The sequence below is a fragment of the Mauremys reevesii genome, linkage group 2 (assembly GCF_016161935.1).
Source record: "Mauremys reevesii isolate NIE-2019 linkage group 2, ASM1616193v1, whole genome shotgun sequence".
In the NCBI taxonomy this organism is placed as follows: domain Eukaryota; kingdom Metazoa; phylum Chordata; order Testudines; family Geoemydidae; genus Mauremys; species Mauremys reevesii.
In genome coordinates this window covers 242,580,093-242,602,071 of record NC_052624.1, presented here as the reverse complement: position 1 = coordinate 242,602,071, position 21,979 = coordinate 242,580,093, and the positions used below count along the sequence as shown (strand labels likewise).

General features: G+C 44.2%; 1 protein-coding gene across 7 annotated transcripts in view; it reads right to left on the bottom strand.

Moving 5' to 3' along the window:
* OSGIN2 (oxidative stress induced growth inhibitor family member 2) overlaps nucleotides 1-12,420 on the bottom strand; it is a 41,562-nt gene extending 29,142 nt beyond the window's left edge. The window contains exons 1-2 of one of the 7 annotated variants that reach the window (XM_039522320.1): nucleotides 12,402-12,420; nucleotides 4,737-4,891 (exon numbers count right to left, since the gene is read on the bottom strand). In XM_039522320.1, the coding sequence (XP_039378254.1) occupies nucleotides 4,737-4,891; nucleotides 12,402-12,406 (160 nt within the window). In that variant the 5' untranslated portion in view covers nucleotides 12,407-12,420. Of the gene's footprint in view, nucleotides 1-4,736; nucleotides 4,892-5,684; nucleotides 5,714-8,903; nucleotides 9,496-10,581; nucleotides 10,603-10,681; nucleotides 10,892-12,401 lie in introns of those variants that run through there. The other 6 variants (XM_039522319.1, XM_039522324.1, XM_039522321.1 and 3 more) reach the window with 6 other exon arrangements.
* Nucleotides 12,421-21,979: the final 9,559 nt, after the last annotated feature.

The following is a 21,979-nucleotide window of genomic DNA, read 5'->3' as shown; positions in this document are numbered from 1 at the left end:
TGTAGATGGGCCTCAGATGATTTTCTGATCAAATGGTTTTAAATAAAATATATATTTTAGATGGTAAGCTCTTCAGGGCAGGAATCACATTTTTCTACAGTGCCTATCATAATGGGGCCCTGATCCTCATTGGGGCATCTAGGTATTACTGCAGTATAAATAAAGAATATACATTTTAATTTTAAACTCCAACCACCCCTTTGTCTAGTTATATAAATATTGGCTGACTGCATAATGGTAGAACTGGGTCTTGGTCAACAGTAATCTATGATAAAAGAACCCTCACTATCATAAATTAAGACACTGTAGTGCAAATAGCCATCTTTGTGAATCAATGAATGTAAAAATGGTTTATTGCAAACATTGTTTTTTGGATGAGAACTTAAGGGAACTTGTGTTTACAGGAGAATGAACTGCATTCTGGGCAAAATAGACTGAGTTCAAAAGCTAAGGTGTTTGTTTAGCACAGGACGTATCTAAGATTTAGGGGGAAGGGAGGATTATCTTGAACTTTGACATTTGCAGAAACTTGTTAAAATAAATCAAATTCAAAAGTGTTCTGTTCCCGCCCAGTCTCTTGGGGATCAGAAACAGGATGGAGTACAGATATCGGCTTCTCCGTGAGTGGAGAGCCATCTCTATTGTCCCAATCTGAAGGAGAAGAAATATTGCCTCGCTTATATTTATATTTGCTTTTAGAGATGTGTATGTTAAATTCAATGATAAAATAAGGTAAAACATACCCCTACCTGTTCTGATTAATTCTATTTAGTATTTGTCTTGGACTTTGTCCATCACTCAGCAGTAGTAATATTTGATGCTACTTTTAATGAAAGTAGGTGCAAAGTTTTCAGACAGAAGTATGATTTTCAAATTTATAGTGTTCCTTTAGTAATATTTTAGAAACATTTATTGAAAGATTTTTCCCCAGTAAAACACTTTTTACAACAAGAGGGAGTTTGTTAAATGAAGATTTGTTTCATCTTCTGAGTTTTCCCTTCTCTTTACCTTTCTTTTACTTAATAAATGCCAAATAATTTGTTTTATTTCGCAACACACTAGGAAAACCAAGTCCTGGCTACAAAACTGTGAACACAAAGCACTGCTAATACTGTGGCAGCAAAGAATAAAAAATTAGTAACTTAAAAGTAAGTTACCCTAAAAAAAATCTCTCCAAGTCCCAACAGCACTATTTATCTGAGTAAGGACTATCTGCATGAATAAGGATTTGCAGGATCAAGTCCTAAATTACACATAAAATAGGGAAAGATGACAGACGAAGGTCAGGGGAGATTAAGGGAAGGACAAAATAAGGTCAAAATAATTGCGTAATGAATACATCATGTTAGTCATTTTATTACTACATTTGTGCAGTGGGAAGACACTAAGGCTATGTCTACACTTGCAGAGTTTTTGCGCTATCAGTTTCACTGGTGATAGGGAACCAGTAAAAGAAAGGCGCTGGTTTGTGTTCTCACTTACTTCCACAGGCATCAGATCGTGTTCACATCTGCAGCACTTCCATCGTGGATGAGAGCAGCGCACTGAGGGCAGCTATCCCACAGTGCAGCTCTCTACATTTTGAGGATAGGTCTTGAGGGAAGGGGGGTGATCACAGGGCATCCTGGGTCCCTGCACAGCCTGCTCGCCCCAAACACTGATCAGCTGCTGTAGATCAGCATTGCTCCAAGCAGGGGATCATTTGCCAGGGGCAGCATCCATTGTCACCTGGCCAGATAAGTGAGCACTTGCCAAGAAAACAGGAAGGGGAGTTTCAAAGTTCCCAGGGCTTTACAGGGGGAGGAGCGGAGGTCTGTTTACCTGGCGTCAGAGCAGCAAAGCTGCTGACCAGTGGTCACCTAGGCACTGTGGGATATCCTCCGGAGACTAAAAGCTGTGTAAACAGAAAGAACGTTTCTTCACTTAGACATCACCGCAAAAGTATCACCGGTAAGAACTGTATGCCTTCTGAGTTTCACAGCAAAAAGTCACTGGCAAGTGTAGATGCTCCCATGTTTTTTGTGCAAAAAAAGGGACTTTTTGCACTTTAAATGGCAGGTGTAGACATGCCTTAACATTGGGAAACTAAAAGAAAGATGGGCAATGAATGAGGGATTGGAAGGAAGACTGGGAGATTACATGGCATACATGATGAGGGAGATCATTTCAGTCACAAGAGGCAGCACAGGAGAAAGCACAGAGGCACTTGGAGAAAGATCAAGATGAAATACAGTGAACAAACTTGCCATTCTTTCTTACTAAAGTATTATTTCAAATCTTTAATATGCACCTGTTGCAAGTAAGAAGTCTTAGAGATAATAGACTGTCCACTGAGGGATCAAGTTATAAGATTTCCAGTTCTAAAATATATGATTAAAAAAAGTGTTCGGACATATTTGGGATAAAAACGTTTATTTTTCACTGGAAGAAGTCATGGCTGCTGCATTTGATGTGGGCAAGTAGAGGAGTTCTGAAGGCAGCAGCAGTACTTAGCGCAGGTATTTGCATAATGTACAATTATTGAAAACTAGTGCAAATTTTGAATCAGGAACCACATGGCAGTCCTGGACCATGACTGGCAGAATGCCAGGAAACTCTCTCTTCCTGCAGGGTATGAAATTCACCATAGCAATAGATGCCTCGGTCATCTCCAGGTTAACATATTATTCTGGGCACTATGTTTGGCTAATAATGATGCACCTTGCTTTGACTACTCAGCAGGTGGGGAGGATCTCAGAACTCAAGCTCCAGCCCAAGCTCGGATATCTACACGACAACTGTACAGCCCCATAGCCCAAGTCAGTCGACATGGGCCAGTCACCGGTGTTTTATTGCAGTATGGACATATCCACAGGATCCACTCCTGAAGAATTTATTTCTTCTAGCAGTTTGTCATTTGTCAACTTTTGTAGTACAAACCTTTAATAACAACTGTTTTATCAAGTCTACAGTTTAACAACTTAAACTGATTATCTTGGTGAAGAATCAGTTTTATGGTGTGATGATTTTAATTGCTAACAGCACCCAGACACTATAGTGATTGCTGTTTCAGAAAAAAAAGTTGAATAAATACAGTTCAGGATGGATTAAAAAAAATCAGTGATTTAAAATAAACACAAATTGAATTTTTAAAATTTAAACTAGATACAAAAAATTAAGCAGTATATGTTTTCTGCCAAAGTTTTGAAGTTTTGAAGAAAGTCAAACCAACAGGTTGAAGTCACTGGCTAAGCACCTAGAACCACAGTCTGCTGAAGTGCTAAAACAGCTTTTGACAGCTGTAGGCTCTTCTGCAGGTGCAGAGAGAATATTTTCTTCATTTAAATTCAGCGAGTTGAGTTCCATGACTAGTTCAAAGCTAAAAACCAATAGATGTTGACAAAGCAGGAAAGCTTGTTTTCTTTTCCAATCTAGTAATAAAAACTAGGTGTGAGAGGATGAGTTCTACTAGGTCTGAAGTATCAAAGGACATGATGATAAGAATCAGCTGAATTCACTAACTGCAGATATTACTTCCTTTGTTTAATAAATCAGTTATCTTTAAATGCAAAACATTTTGATAAGAAAAAAAGTTTATGTATACAGCACATTAAAGTAGTTATTAACTACTTAAAAAACTTTTAAAATGCTGTTTTGGTATTTTTAATTGAATTTAAATTTCCATACCAGAGTGAGACACAAATCACAAGCAAAAAAAATTAATCAGCTAGTAAATAAGAAATGAATTATTCACCGTTTTCTAAGATAATAAAAAATATAAAAATTAGGAATCAGAATAAATATAAATTAAGCTATATAATTACTCAAATGTCTATAGATATAGAGTATCTTCCTTGCAAAAAGAAACATCACGTTTAGTGTAGAGGCAATTTTTAGTTGCAAAACCATGTTTTATGATTACCAACCAATGAAAATCAACCTTTGTTTAGGAGAATAAGTAAAAAGTAAAATGCAAAACATGATTAAAAACCAATTTTAATTGATTCCTGCTTACTGATTTAAATGATGATTACAGTGAGTTAAATAATCAATTTTGATTTAAATCAATCCACCCTGATAGACTTATGTCTCAGTAACTGTAACTGTACTGTACACAAATTGCCTAACTGCAATGTTTGCATCTTCCAGTCTCCATTCAAACAAAGCATTCCCCAAGTCCAGTCTTAATGACATAAGTAGGACTTCATGCACGCATAAAGGTGTGCTCAAGTATATCAGATTGCAGAATTGAGGCCTAAATCTCTACTGCACTCAAATCTAGTATCTGCCAACAAACTCATCATTCAAGCCAAAACACTGCTGCCTCAACATTTTCCAGTAAAATAAACATTTTCAGTTCAAATACATTTAAATGATAACCAGTCATTTGACTTAATCATAGAAGATTAGGGTTGGTAGGGACCTCAGAAGGTCATCTAGTCCAACCCCCTGCTCAAAGCAGGACCAATCCCCAGACAGATTTTTACCCCAGTTCCCTAACTGGCCCCCTCAAGGATTGAACTCACAACCCTGGGTTTAACAGGCCAATGCTCAAACCCCTGAGCAATCCCTGACAACTTGATAGTAATATTGTTAACTGTACTAATTGTATCAATCTAATAAACACCTTCACCTTGGAGATGGGTTATCATTTGGCAAACACCAACTTATTTAATTATAAATGGATTTGCATTCCTGGTTCTTAAAAAGTAATGGTAGTGCCAGAGAACACAAAATAATCTCTGGAAATAACTCACCTATTATTACTATTGGCACAGTCAGGAGCGGGTCCCCAGTCAGAGTGGTTTCTTCTAGTAAGGGCATTTTTTTATCTTTCCTCCCAAGGTTGTCACCAAAATGCTGCACTAAGGAGCTCAAAAGTTGTCCTTCACTTTCAGAGCCACTGTAATTTCTATTTGAGAAAAAACATCAGTTGAGCATTACAGCACATTCTTCAAAAATTAAGTCACTATTGGATCATTGCCTTAAAACTGTCGAATTGATAAACTCTGATTGCATTACTCAAAAGTAAAACAAACATTAATCAGTTCACATACAGAATTTTATTCTTCAGTATAACTTTTCCCACACCGAATATTGCTTCTTTGCTACAATGGGGAAAAAAAAACCTATTTCCTCCAAAAAAGATCACAAAAGGATACAGACAGCAAAAGAAAAGGACTTGCAGAATATAATCTAATGTGTGTCTCATTCAAATTCAGTGTCCAATTATAAATCTAGTGATTTAAACTATTGCTTCCCCACACCCTTTTTATACCTCAAATGTAATAAATATTTGGTTCTTAGCAATAATTGCCTACCAGGCTTTCAGCAATGCCAAAGCTTAGGTCAGACATTTATCAACCTATAAACATGATATTTAAATTACAAAGATTTTTTTCCCTAAATCGGTCAAAAATTAAATGCAATACTTTCCAAAGTTTTACTAGACATTGATGTAACTGATAAATTACATACATCTGGAGAATCTGAGACAATTTATATTCAAATTGCAACTCCAGTTCCATGCAAAAATACCTTATTAAAAATAATCAACAGACTCTCTAATGAACTCACAGATGTTCTGAATTGAACAAGAACAATTTCAATAGAGTGTTTCTGCTAAATTCACTCCCAATAATATAATTCTTTTAGATTCAAAAATTCACTATTTGTTTTACAGTGGTCAAGTGTGAGATAACTACCTCAAAACAGATCCTTGTCCCAAGAAGTTTATAGACTACTTGGATTTCTGTTAGATTAAACAAATAATTAAGCACTGTACAAACTCCTCTCTTTGAATCATTTTGTGGTGTTAATGGAGCACATTCTTTATTGGTATATCTAAAAGGATACTGGCAGGTTAAAAGTAATCTGAAAATCAAGTTCTTAGCTATTGTAGGGCACTCCAGATTATTTAAGATTTGAAATCATTTAAAAATATAATTCACTTTTTTAGGACTGTGTTTAAGGACAGGGACACCAAAACTCCAGTATTACCCCTTCCCAATCAGGCAGGTACTCCCAGATATTTTAACTGAATAAAGTTGCTGACTAATTAAACCGTATCCATTGTCTTCTGTCTTTCTTCTGGCATGGCTGGACAATGCTAGTAAGTGCCTCTCCACCTATTTTCCCCAGAAACTAGAGTAAAGAGGTTCACTGTCTTACTGAGTCTACTAAAATTGACAATTACTGTTATAGTATCACTAGCCTACTGTGATGATAGTTATTTGCTTCCTTAAAAAAATGCTTTTTTGCATTTCACTCAGCTTGGAAAGTAAAAATAGATTAGTTTCATCCCACTCCTCTTTCAAGAGCATATTTGTTCTCAAATGAACTTGCATAGTGCTGCAAAGTTTGATTTCCAAGCACTGTAGCAGACTCAGTTTAAACAAATAACTTTACATTGGAATATTTAAAAGGAAAATCATGAGAATATTTTTACTAAATTGTGGGCCTAAATCAACTAGCAGTGTCTCTTTAAATCTAACTATCCTTTGTCTCTCCTATTATGTTCTTGGCATCAATAATGTTAAAAATAATAAGGTGTCACTGAGACATGTTTGTGTGCATGTAAAGTGCATAACATGTTCTTTAGTTAGGCAGCAGTATCTTGTATACAGATACTCTTCTCTAAGATTCAAATATATTGCACTGTACCATTTGGTTTGAAGTACTAAGTTCCCACACAAAATTGAAGGACTGTGGTATGATAATGTGGATTCTTCTGTAGTAGGATGCAACACCATATATTCACTGTGTTTATCCCACGACAGAAGCTATTTGAGATGAGTTTCTTCTTGGTTCTTTATCAGCCAGGTAACACAGAACAGTACATTAAAATTAAACTAAAAGCAATGTTCTTTAAGTATTTAACTGAATCCAACTTTTAATTTATATCCTACAGAAAAAATCTTTCTTAACTTTCGGTTAAGACTGTAGGACTGCACCAGAACAAACCATGAAAAGAAAAAAAAGGCAGCTAAACAACTCAACACATTACCGACACTCCACTCATCAGTTCCTCTTTCCAACTAACTCCGGAGCCAACCACACTCCATATATCTCCATCCACATCTCGAGCAACCAACATGTAGCCCTAATGCCAACTATACACATAATAAACCTTTACATACACATAATATGCAGATTTCTATTCTAATTCCTACCTAACAAATAAAACCAAATTCAAATCATTCCTGCTAACCTTCTCTCTGCAAAATTTAATTCAATCCCTTAGAATCCCCAAAGCCTTCCTTGCTATGCCTGTCTCCTCACATCCCCACTCACACCCAGCTTCCTCTCTCTACCTTACAGCCCTACCTGGGACATCAGAAGTAGCTGATGGATATGATCAGTCTACAAAGGTTCAAAAGCCTGATTAAAAGAAAATAATTATGAGATTAATTGTGAAATTTCAAAAGTGATTTGTATATGGTCTGTAGTATTATTTGAACATAAAAGACACATTTGGAGTTTGTAGGGACTATGAATGTTTAGCTAAAGGTACCAAAAGAAATGTGAAGAAAACATGATAAATTCAAAAGTGGGCCAATTAAAAATGTATCGTCTACTTAAGTTAGTATATTTGATTAAAATATTACATAGAAAATTACTTTGTTCTCTGAAGAGTTATCGTGTCAGCTCCGGAGACTAAGTTTAATCATTACAATGTGAAACAGCAATTTTAGTCCTACTTTAAGTGAAAATCTCAACAAGGTCTTAACTAAAGAGTTACTAATGCCATCTCCTTTCTAATCTTAAACCAAATATGAAAGCAAAACCCAAAACAATTTTTCTGTAACAAGGATAACATACATCATTATAACCTTGATAGACAACTTTGGGAGTGGGGGGGATTTGCTAACATGACTATGGCTCTTATCTTGAAGAACTACAAGTGGGCACAATGGTTTGTCAGTTACAGAGTCAGGGCCAAATAATGTTATCATGGTCATAACAAAGGCATCTAGTAGTATATTTTCTTCAGATAACTAAATTTAAAATTAGCTTCCTTATTTATTGCAAGCTAATACTTTCAGGGTTTTTTTGTTTTGATTTTTTAGTTATCTGTGCAGAAAAGTTGTCAGGGAAAAAGTTAGATTATATATAAATAATATAAAATCTAAGTCAAGATTTTCTTTCCAGACCAAATAATATCAAATTCTTCTGTAGCATCTATCATTTAACTGGCCATGGCATGGTTTTGTAGGAAGGATGCCTTACACAACGCTATAAATTTTAAAATACTGAAAACTTAATTCAAGCCACTCTTTCTTCAATAGACAGTTTTAAGTGATTCCTATTCCAGTACAATTTTTAGAAAAATACTTCTGCTAAGCCCACCCTTGGGTGGGAGATAAAACACAGGTTTTACTCTTCACTAAAATATAGGCTCAAATGTAAATTTTGTAAAAGCAAGCTTTTAAAAACTTTAACACCAATAAAAATGTTTTTAAAACAAATGTCCACTGAAAATAGTTGTTCATTTAAAAAAATCCCATTCAGTGTTTGAAACCCAGACACTGCAGTACTAAGAACCCAGAAATAAAAGGGAGAATCAACAAATGTGAAAACGACTTCACTGATTTTCACTGTCCAAGTTCAAACAGAAGAGAAGTATACAAACAGCATAAGTAGTGACTAGTATAATTTTTTTCCACCTTTCAATTCTTTTACTTTTAATCTCAAGTGCTAAAATAATAAGTAAACAAATGTTTGTTTATAACAGGATTTCTAAGTTGACTGTCTCAGTCCATTCAAAGTTTAAGACTACAAGAATACCGTACATTAATTTTTCCAATACCCATAGTAATTATTATAATCCCTACTTTACAGTTGAGTAAATGCACCAAAACCTTGTGCACATTGAGCCAAAGGCTTGTCTTTTCTAAATTGAGCTTTTTCTTACAATCTCTCACCGTGTAGACATGTTCTTGAACAAGGTTAAATGACAGGGCTGTAGAAACAGCAGCATCCAGTCTACACTAATGCGCTCACCACTGCTAGCACCAGTGAAGTTACAATGGAGAGGGAAGCTTGAAAATAAAGCTCAGTGCAGACAGAGCTAGAGAGTTTAAGTGATTTGTCCAATCACACAATTTCTGTGGCACATTCAGAAACAGAAACTAGATCTCCCGACTCCCAGTCCTATGCTTTAATCACTAGATATATTTTTCCATATATATAAAACAAAATAGGAGTAGGGGTGGACATACAAATAATAGCTCCCTAAAAAAAAACCAGCAACATTCTATGGTTAAAAAACTACAATGAGCACCAAATATTCAGCAAATACTCTCAGTTTGCATTCTTAAAAATAGCATGTCATTATTTTCTGCACACAATCTTAGGCATGCCCATTTTTGTGTACATATATGAGAATGTGTGATTCCACAACCAGAAGAGCCAGAGGATGGAGTCAATACTAACATAGGCTGGCTACTGGAGATCTGGTCTTTTACCCCCATTAATACACACCTGTCTCTGCCCCAACCCCCAACCATACCCAAACACAACCATGTTTCCCAAATTCTCCCCCCACCCCACCTGGTCCCCCCACATCCTTCCATTGCCCATTTCTGTCCCCTCACAGCTGTCTCCTCCCACCCCTATTCGGCTTATACTCCATCCCTGTTCCTTCACCTCCCTACTCCTACCCACATCACAGCCATTCCTGTCACAACACCATCTCCCTGCTCCCTACCCACAAGATGGTAATTCCCCTTGGAACTCTCCCTACACACCCTCAACACCCATCACAGCCATTCCCTTCGCAACCCCACCTTCCCTGGCCCAGATTACCCCCATCACAGCCATTCTATTTGTGACCCCACCATCCTGCCCCCCACACACCACTACTCTCATCACAACCCTTCTTGACCCCAACATCCCACCCCTCCACCACCATCACAGCCATTCCCCTTGCGACCCCATCCCCCCCACACCACACTCCATCACAATCATTGCCCTTGTGACCCCACCTTCCTACCCCCCCACCTTTACCCCATCATGATCATTCTCCTCACCACCTCACTTCCCTGCCCCTCCACACCCCTACCCCCATTACTACCATTTCCCTCGCAACCCCCCCCACCTGCCCCCGACATCCATCATGGCCATTCCCTTCACAACCACACCTTAACCCCTGCCCCGCCACTATCCTTATCACAGCCCTTCCTGACTCCACCATTGTGCCCCCCACCACAGCCATTCCCCTGGGGACCTCACATCTACCCCCATCACAGCCCCATCTTGTCCCCAGATTCAACATCCATCATGGCCATTCCCTTCACAACCACACCTTAACCCCTGCCCCCCGCCACTATCCTTATCACAGCCCTTCCTGACTCCACCATCGCGCCCCCCACCACAGCCATTCCCCTGGGGACCCCCATCTACCCCATCACAGACAAACCCTTTGCAACCCCCCCCATCTTGTCCCCCGGATACACCCCTACCCACATCACGGCCATTCCCCTGGGGATCCCACTTCCCCACCCCTATCACGGCCATTGCCCTCGCGACCTCGGCATCTCTCCCCGCGTGTCCCCCCGTCACGCTCCCTGCCCCGCGCCCGCCCCCCCGGCCTCTGTCAACCTGCAGCGGGACTCGGCGTGCGGCTTCCGCACGGGGGCGGGCAGGCGCCTTGCCCCACAGACCGGCGGCCCCGCGGCCGGGCCCCCCCGCGGGGATTCACCTGAGGTGGCGGGCCAGGGAGCAGCGGCAGCACCACACCGGCATGGCCGGGCGGGCGGGCGCGGGAAGCCGGCTGGCAGCTGAGCTGAGCGGCGGCGGGTCCGGTCCGGGCTGCGCTGCTGCTCCGCCGCCGCCTCCTCCTCCTGCCGCCGCCGCCGCCGCACTGGGGCCCGGCTGGCTCGGTGCCTTCTCCCCGCCCGGCGGCCTCAGGTCACACTGGGGAGGAGCCGGAACCGGCGGGGATGGGGACGCGCCTGGGCGGGGACTGCCGCCGTCTCCGCTGTGGATACGCGGCGGAGGGGGAGGGGAAAGGGGCCGGGCCGCGGGAGGCGAGACAGCAACCGGCGCGCAAGAGTCTGATCGCGGGCCACAGGCGGGCTTGGGATGGGGCAAGTGCTGGAGCCTCGGGAAATGGGTATTAAGCATCCCGGCCTGTGCGGGTGAACAGCCCCAGGCCAGCCCCACAGCCCTGGGCGAGCTCGTCCCTACGACCCGTCACGGTCCCGGCCCTTCTGCCCCCCAACAGCAACACCCCCCATAGCCCCTTCTTCCACCCTGCCCCCAAACAGCGACATCCCCATAGCCCCTTCTTCCACCCTGCCCCCAAACAGCAACACCCCCCATAGCCCCTTCTTCCACCCTGGCCCCAAACAGCAACACCCCCCATAGCCCCTTCTTCCACCCTGGCCCCAAACAGCAACACCCCCATAGCCCCTTCTTCCACCCTGCCCCCAAACAGCGACACCCCCGTAGCCCCTTCTTCCACCCTGCCCCCAAACAGCAACATCCCCATAGGCCCTTCTTCCACCCTGGCCCCAAACAGCAACACCCCCATAGCCCCTTCTTCCACCCTGCCCCCAAACAGCGACACCCCCGTAGCCCCTTCTTCCACCCTGCCCCCAAACAGCGACACTCCCATAGCCCCTTCTTCCACCCTACCCCCATACAGCAACTCCGCCATAGCCCCTTCTTCCACCCTGGCCCCAAACAGCAACACCCCCATAGCCCCTTCTTCCACCCTGCCCCCAAACAGCAACATCCCCATAGGCCCTTCTTCCACCCTGCCCCCAAACAGCAACATCCCCATAGGCCCTTCTTCCACCCTGCCCCCAAACAGCGACATCCCCATAGCCCCTTCTTCCACCCTGCCCCCAAACAGCGACATCCCCATAGCCCCTTCTTCCACCCAGCCCCCAAACAGCGACAACCCCCTAGCCCCTTCTTCCACCCTGCCCCCAAACAGCAACACCCCCCATAGCCCCTTCTTCCACCCTGGCCCCAAACAGCAACACCCCCATAACCCCTTCTTCCACCCTACCCCCATACAGCAACTCCCCCATAGCCCCTTCTTCCACCCTGCCCCCAAACAGCAACAACCCATAGCCCCTTCTTCCACCCTGCCCCCAAACAGCAACACCCCATAGCCCCTTCTTCCACCCTGCCCCAAACAGCAACACTCCTCTCACCCCCACAGAGCAACTCCTGCCCCTGGAAAAGAACACCTCTCTGACCTCTCAGAGACAGCAGCACCCCCTAACACCATTAACAGCCCTTTCCCATGCATACAAAATAGACAATTCCTCCATTGCTTCCTGCGCCACACAGGCTGTAACACCCCCATAACCTGTCACTTTCAGGAATACCCTTCTTCCCACAGCCCACATGTAGTAACTCTGTTAGGACCATGGCAGCCAAAGATAGGAGCATGGCAATCACTGTACCTCATCAGGCCAGGAACCCATGTAGTCCAGCATTCTGCTTCCACCAGCGTCCTGCATCAGATACTTGAGAGGAAGATGCAAGACACTCCATAATGGACAATTATGGAATAACCCGCCTATTGGAGAAGTTTCTTCCTACAGCCAAACACTTATGTCCTGAAACACCAGTGTTGATATAAAAACATTGAAATTAAGGTGTCTAACATGTGACCCACCAGATTTCTGTGAGCTGTAGTGGGGCTGCAGAAAGTCTGTATTCCTGGCTTGTGCATGACTGACCAATTCTTTGGGCCCTGCTTAGATTTGCCAATTATGGTTGGATGTATTCCAGGAGGTTTCATCACATGACATAATCTTTAATTCCTGGAGATTCCAGGACAATCCTGGAGGGTTGGCAACTCTAGCCCTGTTGGAGCGTCTTGAGTGGAACCCACACATTTAACTGCTGGATTTTGTCCCAGATAATTTAGAACCATTTCTGCACCAAAATGTTTTGCACAGGGTTAACCTATGTAATCATGTGATCTTATTGGTCCTCTGGTTCTCTCTCTCTCTCTATTACTAGTAGCATGGTAGTACCCTTAGCAGGGTATGTATACTCTGCAGCTGGGAATGTGCCTCACAGCCTGGGTGGGCAGGCTCACACTTATTCTGCTTGAGCTACCCTGCTAACAATAGCAGTGTGGAGACTGCAGCCTGAGCTAGCCACCAACTCTGAGCCCACCCACTGCACTGGGTCATTGCTCAGGGACTAGCTTGAGCCACAAGGTTCATGCTGCTATTTTTTAGCATGCTAACTTGAACAGAGCTAATACAACCCTGTCTACCTGAGCTGGGAGGCTGTCAAGGCTGAATCCCCACTCTGTCACTTTGAGTACAGAAGGTGGGGGCTCGCAAGGATTTTAAAAATTAATACTTGCCACTCCAGACTTGTATTAGACTCCCAAGGTTACAGCTTTTCTTTGACCGTGGCTTGGTAAACACTCTCACCGCCTAAATGCAAAAAAACCCTTTGGACCCAGGAAGGAGCACTTGGGATTCCTCCCTGTGGTGTACCCTTAAGCCCTTTCAGCTCCCCCCCGCCCTCCACCGGGGAAGAGCTGAGAAAGAAAACAAAGGAAATTAGCTGTTGCTACCAGCTAATCAAACAACATGGACAAATCTCTTAGGACACCAAAAATCCAATCCTGTTCTTAAAAAAGGTAAATTTGATTAAAAACAAAAAGGAACAAAATACATCTGGAACTTAGGCTTTTGCTAGATTTTAAAAAAGCAATTCCAAAAACTAAGCACCTAAAATAGCTTAAAGGTAACAAGCAAACAAAAGCATCAGGGATTAGCCCAGAGGAGTCCACAAGTCTTAAAAAATAAACAGAAATAAACCTAATAGCATCTTCCTAAACATTCCTAATTTACTTACATATTTGGGTTGTTAAAAGTAGTTCTAGATATGATCTGATGGTTTTCATATCTGGTTCAAACTTTACACAGCATCTCTGCTGCCTGTCTCTTCAGCCCAGAGAGAACAACAGACAAAAAGGGAAAGTTTCTTTACCAATTTTAAAATGTTCTAGCCTTCACATTGGCTCTTTTGGGCAGGTGTCTACTTTTTTTTTCTTTACCTGGGGGACTTTTTAACCCTTTACAGGTAAAGTAAGTAGAAAATAGCTACCAAGAGGGATTTGCCTAGGGAGGTTGTGGAATCTCCACCATTGGATATTTTTAAGAGCAGGTTAGACAAACACCTGTCAGGGATGGTCTAGATAATACTTAGTCCTGCCATGAGTGCAGGGGACTGGACTAGATGACCTCTTGAGGTCCCTTCCTGTCCTATGAGTCTATGACTTTCTAAGACTGAGGAACAGATTTTTGCTCTCCCTCATACTGTCTGTTTTCCCCCATAAATAAAATAAAATAAAAGATGCCCCACAGAAGCCTTCAGGAGCTCAATATAGGATGCAAAAAGCTCAACTGCAATCTAGGTTGCAGCAAGTGGCAAATTTGATGGAAAAATATCTGAAATAGAACAACATAGACCAGGCTTTAGGTAGTCGTGATCAGGTATAATAATTGGCATAACTTAGCTGATGGTCTGAAGCAACATGAAAAGTCACCAGACCATTTTACAGCCTACTCCAAATGGATGGAAGTTGAGTTCAGGCTCAAGCTCAATAAATGCATAGACACAGAAAATCAGTGCATTAATGTGGAAACCCAGTATTGGAGGAACATGTTTGAGCATCTGATCTCAATTACCCTGTTCCTTGCAAAAAATAATTTGGCTTACCGGGGCTCGTTGCATAAGTTGTTCACTGAAAATAATGGAAAATTCCTTGGTTTGGTAGAGCTCCTTGGGAAATACGATGATGTCATGCGTGTGAACCTACCTTGAGTAGTTCATAAAGAAGCTATGACCATTACTGCAGAAAAACAATCAAAATGAATTGATTGACCTTATAGCAAGGAAGGTGCTCCATAACATATTGATGCGGCTTGGCAAAGTACTATGCCATAATAATGGACTGCACTCCTGACAGTCACAGCAAAAATATGTCATTTACAGTAAAATTTGTTGATGACTAGGATGGCTGTATCCAAGAAAAGGAACACTTTATCTGTTTCTGGTCTGTGGAGGACTCTACTAGAAAAGGCCTGACAGAACTGTTTATGAATGTTTTGAATGAGAAAAAAATAAAGCTTCTGGACTGCTCAGCCAAGGCTACGACAACGGTACGAACATGAAGAGAAGAAACAGTGGCGTCCTAGCAAGGAGCCTTGCATTGAATCCAAGAGCCCTGTCGCATGCACCTGAGTCAGCTGACCTGGGCTCTGAGACTCCTGCTGCAAGTGTCTTTTGCAGTGTAAATATACCCTTTCACTTTCATTTTTCTCTGTGTTCTTTCTCACCTTCACCCCTCTCTGGTAACAACACCCAGTCAAACCCTCCACCCACCTGGTGCTAGTTTCCGGGCAGACTCTATTAGGACATGTCTGACACAACCAGGTTGAGGGACACAACCAGGTTGAGGGAATGGCAGCCACAAGACACAAAGGAAGCTCTTGGATAGCTTCCCACAGTGCACCGCTTCCAAAGTCTGGAAGCGCTGTGTGTCCCACAGTGCACAGTGGTTGTGTCCCACAGTGCACCGCTTCCCACAACCTGGTTGTGGGACACAACCAGGTTGAGGGAATGGCAGCCACAAGCTATCCCACAGTTCCCGCACTCCCCGCTGCCCATTTGAATTCTGGGATTTCCCCCCAATGCATGCTGGGGGGAAAAATGTGTCGAGGGTGGTTTTGGGTAACTGTCATCATTGAACCGTCAATCACGCCCTCCCTCCCTCCCTCCCTGAAAGCGCCTGCGGGCAATCTGTTCGTGCACTTTTCTGCTCAGTGACAGCGCGGGCGCCACAGCACTTTGAGCACGGATCCCGCTGCAGTTTTGGCCGTTGTCAACTCCTCGCACCTTATCGTCCGCCTCTTCCACAGTCAGCTGCTGAGAAATCGGGCTACTTTTCAATGGTGCTGCGAGCACTGGTGGACCATGGGGGACGTTTTACCAACATCAATGTCGGGTGGCCAGGCAAAGTTCATGACGCGCGTGTTTTCAGGAACTCTGCTCTGTTTAGACGCCTGCAGGAAGGTAGTTTCTTCCCGGACCACAAAATAACTCTTGGGGATGTGCAGATGCCTATAGTGATCGTCGGGGACCCAGTCTACCCGCTAATGCCCTGGCTCGTGAAGCTCTGTGCAGGCGCCTTGCACAGCGACAAGGAACTCTTAAAGTACCAGCGAGCAGTGAGCAGCGTGACCTGTGACTGTTCAGTTTCTCTACAGAGAAGCTGAACCTGCCCCTGTTTCTTTACCAAGTGACTGTTGACTAGCATCTGCAGTTACATACCCCGCCCACCCCGCTTCCCCAACTTCCAACACACATTTAAAAATAAAAGGCATGTTCCAGTGTAACTTTACAAAGGTTTCTTTATTGATGACTTTGCGTTACAGGGTTGAAACTGGGACACCGACTGTGCTGGGTAGGGTGTGCAGTGATGTAGAGACCGCCTGTAAACTTGAGGAATGACAGACTCCTGCTCCCAGAGCGGTCTGCAGTGCCGGACTGGATGTTTCAACAGAGCCTGCCATCCCTCCTTTTTGGGACTCTGTGTGCGGGGGCGATGTGGCCTTTTGGCGGGGGAGGACGGATACAGCTTCCTCTGCTGCGTGGCTGTGTGGTCCAGGACAGGGACCGTTGCATGAGATCTGTAACCCCCCTCCCCCGCTATAAAGGCACGTACCCCCCCACCCACACAGAACCTGCAAACCACCTCCGATACTGACCAGGGTGCCCAATGACTGCAGTGTGTGTGTGACCTGCTGCTGATCCTGCCCCCATGTCTGTACCCTGGTAAAGGTGATTGTCCTGTCAAATTACCAACCCCCCTCCCCCCCTTCAAACACAGTCTCCTCTAAAAGAACATGACAGAAACAGTAATGAACAGAAAAGTATTTTTTATTATCAACTAGACAGTTAGGGGATGAAACTGGGATGGGGGCTTGGGTGAGGCGGGAAGGAAAGGACTTCTCAAAATGTAGGGTATGAGAGCTTTTGGGTACTTGAGCACTATGCTGGGGTGCAGTGACAGTTTACACAGCCTCTGGCGCCCCTCCTTCTGGTTATTTTGGGTGAGGGGGGTATGGGACTTTGTGGCGGGGGAGGGCGGTTGCAGATACACTGCAGGGGGGCTCTGTCCTCCTGCCTGAGGTCCTGCAGAACATGCACAAGGCGCAGGAGCATGTCCGTTTGCTCTCTCATTAGTCCAAGCAGTGTTTGAGTCGCCTGCTTGTCTTCCTCACGCCACCTTTCCTCCCGTTTGCTGTGTGAGCGCTGGTACAGAGACAGGGTCTCCCTCCACTGGCTCTGCTGGTCTGCGTCGTCTCGGGAGCACCCCATAAGTTCAGCGAACGTCTCGTCCCGTGTCTTTTTCTTTCGCCGCCTAATCTTTGCCAGCCTCTGTGAGGGGGATGCTGTGGCGGGTCTGGAGACAGTCCAAGCTGTGTGATAGGAAAAAGGGAGTGAATTCCTTGCAAAGATAAATTTTTGCGAACAATGAACACAGTGTAGTCTGTCTCTGTGAATTCTGGGTTGAGATCCCAGTGCCTGATGGGGCAAAAACCATTTTCGCGGGTGGTTCTGGGTAAATGTCATCAGTCATCCCTTCCTCCGGGAAAGCTACAGCAGACAATCATTTCAAGCCCATTTTCCCTGGATTGCCCTGGCAGACGCCACAGCGTGGAAACCATGGAGCCTGTTTTGCCTTTTGTCACTGTCACCGTATGTGTACTAGATGCCGCTGACAGAGGCGGTCCAGCAGCGCTACACAGCAGCATGCTTTTGCTTTTGCATGACAGCAGAGATGGTTACCAGCCATATTGTACCATCTACCACACCATAAATTGGTAATAAGATGGGCATGGTTACCAGTCCTTTTGCACTGCACCATTTGCTGCTGTCCTAAGTGCCCCTGGCTGCTCTTAGCCAGGGGCGCAAAAGCCAAAATTGGGAATGACTCCCTGAGTCAATCCCTCCTTTTTGGTATCTAAAAATAGAATCAGTCCTGCCTAGAATATGGGCAAGTGTACTAGAGAACCACTGTATCAGAGAACCAGAGAGCACAGCTGCTCTGTGTCAGATCCTGCATAGATTATGAGCTGTATGCTATTCACAGGGGGTGCTCCTGCAACAACCCCACCTGTTCATTCCATTCTTCCCCGGCCTTCCTAGGCTACCATAGCATTGTCCCCCCACTTGTGTGATGAAGTACTAAAGAATGCAGGAATAAGACACAGTGACTTGTTAGTGAGAAATGAGTGGAAGGCAGCCTCCAGTTTCTATGATAGTCCAGATAGGACATTAAGGAGTGTGGAGGAGAGGAGCCCAGCATCCTGCTGCTAGTCCAGGGGCAATTGAATCTTTTCTTTACACATGAAGGGTGGGGGCTGATGAAGCTCAGCCCCCTGTTGCTATGATGACGATGGTTATCAGCCATACTGCACCATCTACCATGAAAAATTAGGTTCACCTGACACTGGGGGACCTGACAGATGGTAGTCGGCATGGTTACCAGTCCTTTTGCACTGCCCCATGTGCCAATAGGCTGATGATGAGGAAGGATACCAGCCATATTGTACCATCAGCCATCCATAGCGTGGGGGGAGCAAGGATGTTGGTGTTGAGTGCTGCACCATCGCGTCTATCTGCAGCATTCAGTAAAGATACGGTGACATGTAAAAGAGTCAAGAGAGGATTGTTTTCCCTTTCACTTCTGGGGGTGGGTGGGGGGCTGCGTAAATTGCCTAGCTATGCCCTGACCCACCGCGGACACTGTTTTTGACCCTAGAAGCATTTGGAGCTCAGCCAAGAATGCAAATGCTTTTCGGAGACAGCAGGAACTGTGGGATACCTTGCGTCCTCAGTCCCCGCTCCCTCCATGAGCGTCCATTTGATTCTTTGGCTTTCCGTTATGCTCGTCACGCAGCAGCGTGCTGAGTCTCTGCTATGCCGTCTGTCCGGAGATTTTTTAAAAATACTTTGGACCAGGCGTAACATTACAGTAATTCCCCTAATTAGATGCAGGAGTCTCCGAGCGAGATCACCCTGAGGACGGTCACTGAAGGAGATAGAGAGCGCATGCTGCGTGAAAGCCAGCACAAACCAGGGCCCTATGCAGCCGTGCTCGGGGAGGCAATGCTCCCTGAGTACCTCATGAAAGCCTCGCGCGGAAAAGTGTGCTGCCACGGAGCACCCAATAAGGCAGCTCTCCTCAGGAACCTCCTGCGGAGGCTTTTAGATTACCTCCAGGAGAGCTTCGTGGAGATCTCCCAGGAGGATTTCTGTTCTATCCCCATATATAGAGAGACCTCCTTTTCACATACTTCAGATTCCTGTTATATTAAGAATAAAAGTTTACATGGTTAAAGCACTTACCGACTGCTCCTTCCCCTGATTCAGGATCCGGGTTAATGGCCGGGGACGGTTGGTAGGGGATCTCCGTGAGGGTGATGAAGAGATCCTGGCTGTCGGGGAAACCACCGTTGTAAGCGCTGTCGCCTGCCTCGTCCTCCACAAACCCTTCCTCATCTTCCCCGTCCGCGAACATCGCCGAGGAACTGGCCGTCGACACTGTCCCATCGTCAGAGTCCATGGTCACTGGTGGGGCAGTGGTGGCAGGCTCCGTAGCGTCCGTTTGCCGCTTGGATTTTTTGGTAGCCTTGTCTGGGGTCCTTGATTTTCATGCGGCGCTGCGTTGCATCACGGCTGTATCCTCTGTCTCTCACGGCTTTGGAGACCTTCTCGAAGGTCTTTACATTCCGTTTTTTGGAGCGCAGCTCCGAAAGCACAGACTCCTCGCCCCACACACCGATCAGATCCAAGACTTCCCGATCAGTCTATGCTGGGTCCCTCTTTCTATTCAGAGATTACATGAACTCCTCTGCTGGAGAGCTCTGCATTGCTGCCGGTGCTGCTGAGCTCGCCCCGATGTCCAACCACGAAATGAGATTCTAACTGTCCAGACAGGAAAAGGAATTCAAATTTTCCCGGGACTTTTCCTGTGTGGCTGGTCAGAGCATCCGAGCTCGGACTGCTGTCCAGAGCGTCAACAGAGTGGTGCAGTGTGGGATAGCTCCCGGAGCTAGTAAGTTCGATTTGCATCCACACCTAGCCTAATTCGACATAGCCATGTCGAATTTAGCGCTACTCCCCTCGTCGGGGTGGAGTCGAACTAAAGAGCCCTCTAGGTCGAATTAAATGGCTTCCTGGTGTGGGTGCAGTTAATTCTTTCTGCTAAATTCGAATTAAAGTCCTAGTGTGGACCAGGCCATAGACTCATAGACTTTAAGGTCAGAAGGGACCATTATGATCTTCTAGTCTGACCACCTACACAACACAGGCCACAGAATCTCACCCACCCACTCCTGTAACAAATCCCTGACCTATGTCTGAGCTACTGAAGTCTTCAACTTGTGGTTTAAAAACTTCAAGGTGCAGAGAATCCTCCAGCAAGTGACCCATGCCCCACGCTGCAGAGGAAGGCGAAACAAAAACTGCCTCAAAGAAATACTTGACTATCATCACTTTCCACTCTCAACTGGAACATGCCCAGGGCCCCAAGCTTTGACTAGATGCTTAGGTCAAAAAGGGACAAGAAGTTTAGAAGCTTTTATTGGACCAACTTGTGTTGGTGAGAGAGCTGTGGAGCTCAGGAACTTCTCTCTCACCAACAGAAGTTGGTCAAATGAAAGATATTACTTCACCCACCTTGTCTCTCATATACTGGGATCAACAAGTCAACAACACAGCAAAAAATAATGAAGTAAGAGAATTCATGCAAGTGGAAAGTTTCATGTTAATATTTTTGTAAGCTTGTAGCTTCCTTCTTTTCCACTAGATCCAAAAATTTCCTGAAATTCACTACACTGATAAACCATTTGTCTTGATTTTGTAGAATAACAAGTATATTTGAACTCAAATTTATACCAGACTTTTATTGTAAAGAAAAAAATAGTTAATTGCATTTTGAAACCACCATTTCACTGCTAGAATATTTGCAAACTCAAGTCCTTTAATTGTATAATTCTGAACTATTTTGTTACATTAGTCTGGCACAACAAAAACTGACATTTTTATTTTTGTATATACGTGGGTAAAGGTACTTTCTTGCCCATCATGATTGTTGCTCTGATGATACACAATTTATTTTTAACCATACTTGAAAATTACTGATTGATTGGGGGGGAGGGGGCAAGTTAACCAACCTTCAATACTCTAACCTTCTGTACCCTGCCACTATTCTTTTACATGCTCCAAAGATATCTTTAAATAATAATATTATTAAATATTTGTATTACTGTACACATGGGGCTTTGGTCATAGACCAGGGCCTCATTGGGCTGGACACTGCACAAACACAGAACAAAGACAATCACGGCCCCCAAAGAGTTTACAATCTAAATAAAAGGCAATGGCAACAGATGGATGTAGACTAATGACAAAGTACAGAAAAACAATATTGCTCAGCATGATAGGTAGTCGTTGCTGCACACCAACAACCTAACTGTTGTAAAGGTTTTTGTAGTCATCATGGCAAAGGAGACTTTTGAGAAGGGATTTGAAGGTAGATAATTAGGTAGTCTTGTAATATTTACAAGTGAGCATCATGGGCCAATCAAAGGCAAGCATCCACAGCTTGATAGTAAATGAGAGATGATAGAGTGGAGATTGTGTTCACTTTCAAGGCCCTTCACAGTCAAACAGCTTATGTTTGATGCAATAAAGAAGGGGAGCCAGTAGAGGCATGCAAAGAGAAGGATATGGTTAAAGCAAGAGGCTAGAGAAATGAATTTTGCAGCAGCATTCTGAATGGATAGGAGTTGGGGAAGACTGCATTTGACCAGAGAAAGAGATGTTGCGGTAATTGAAATGCTTGATGAGGTTGGCTGAGAATTTTAGCTGTGTGTGGATGGATAAGAAAGGCTGTATTTTAGAGCTGCTACCCAAAAAGAAGCAGCAAGATTTAGAC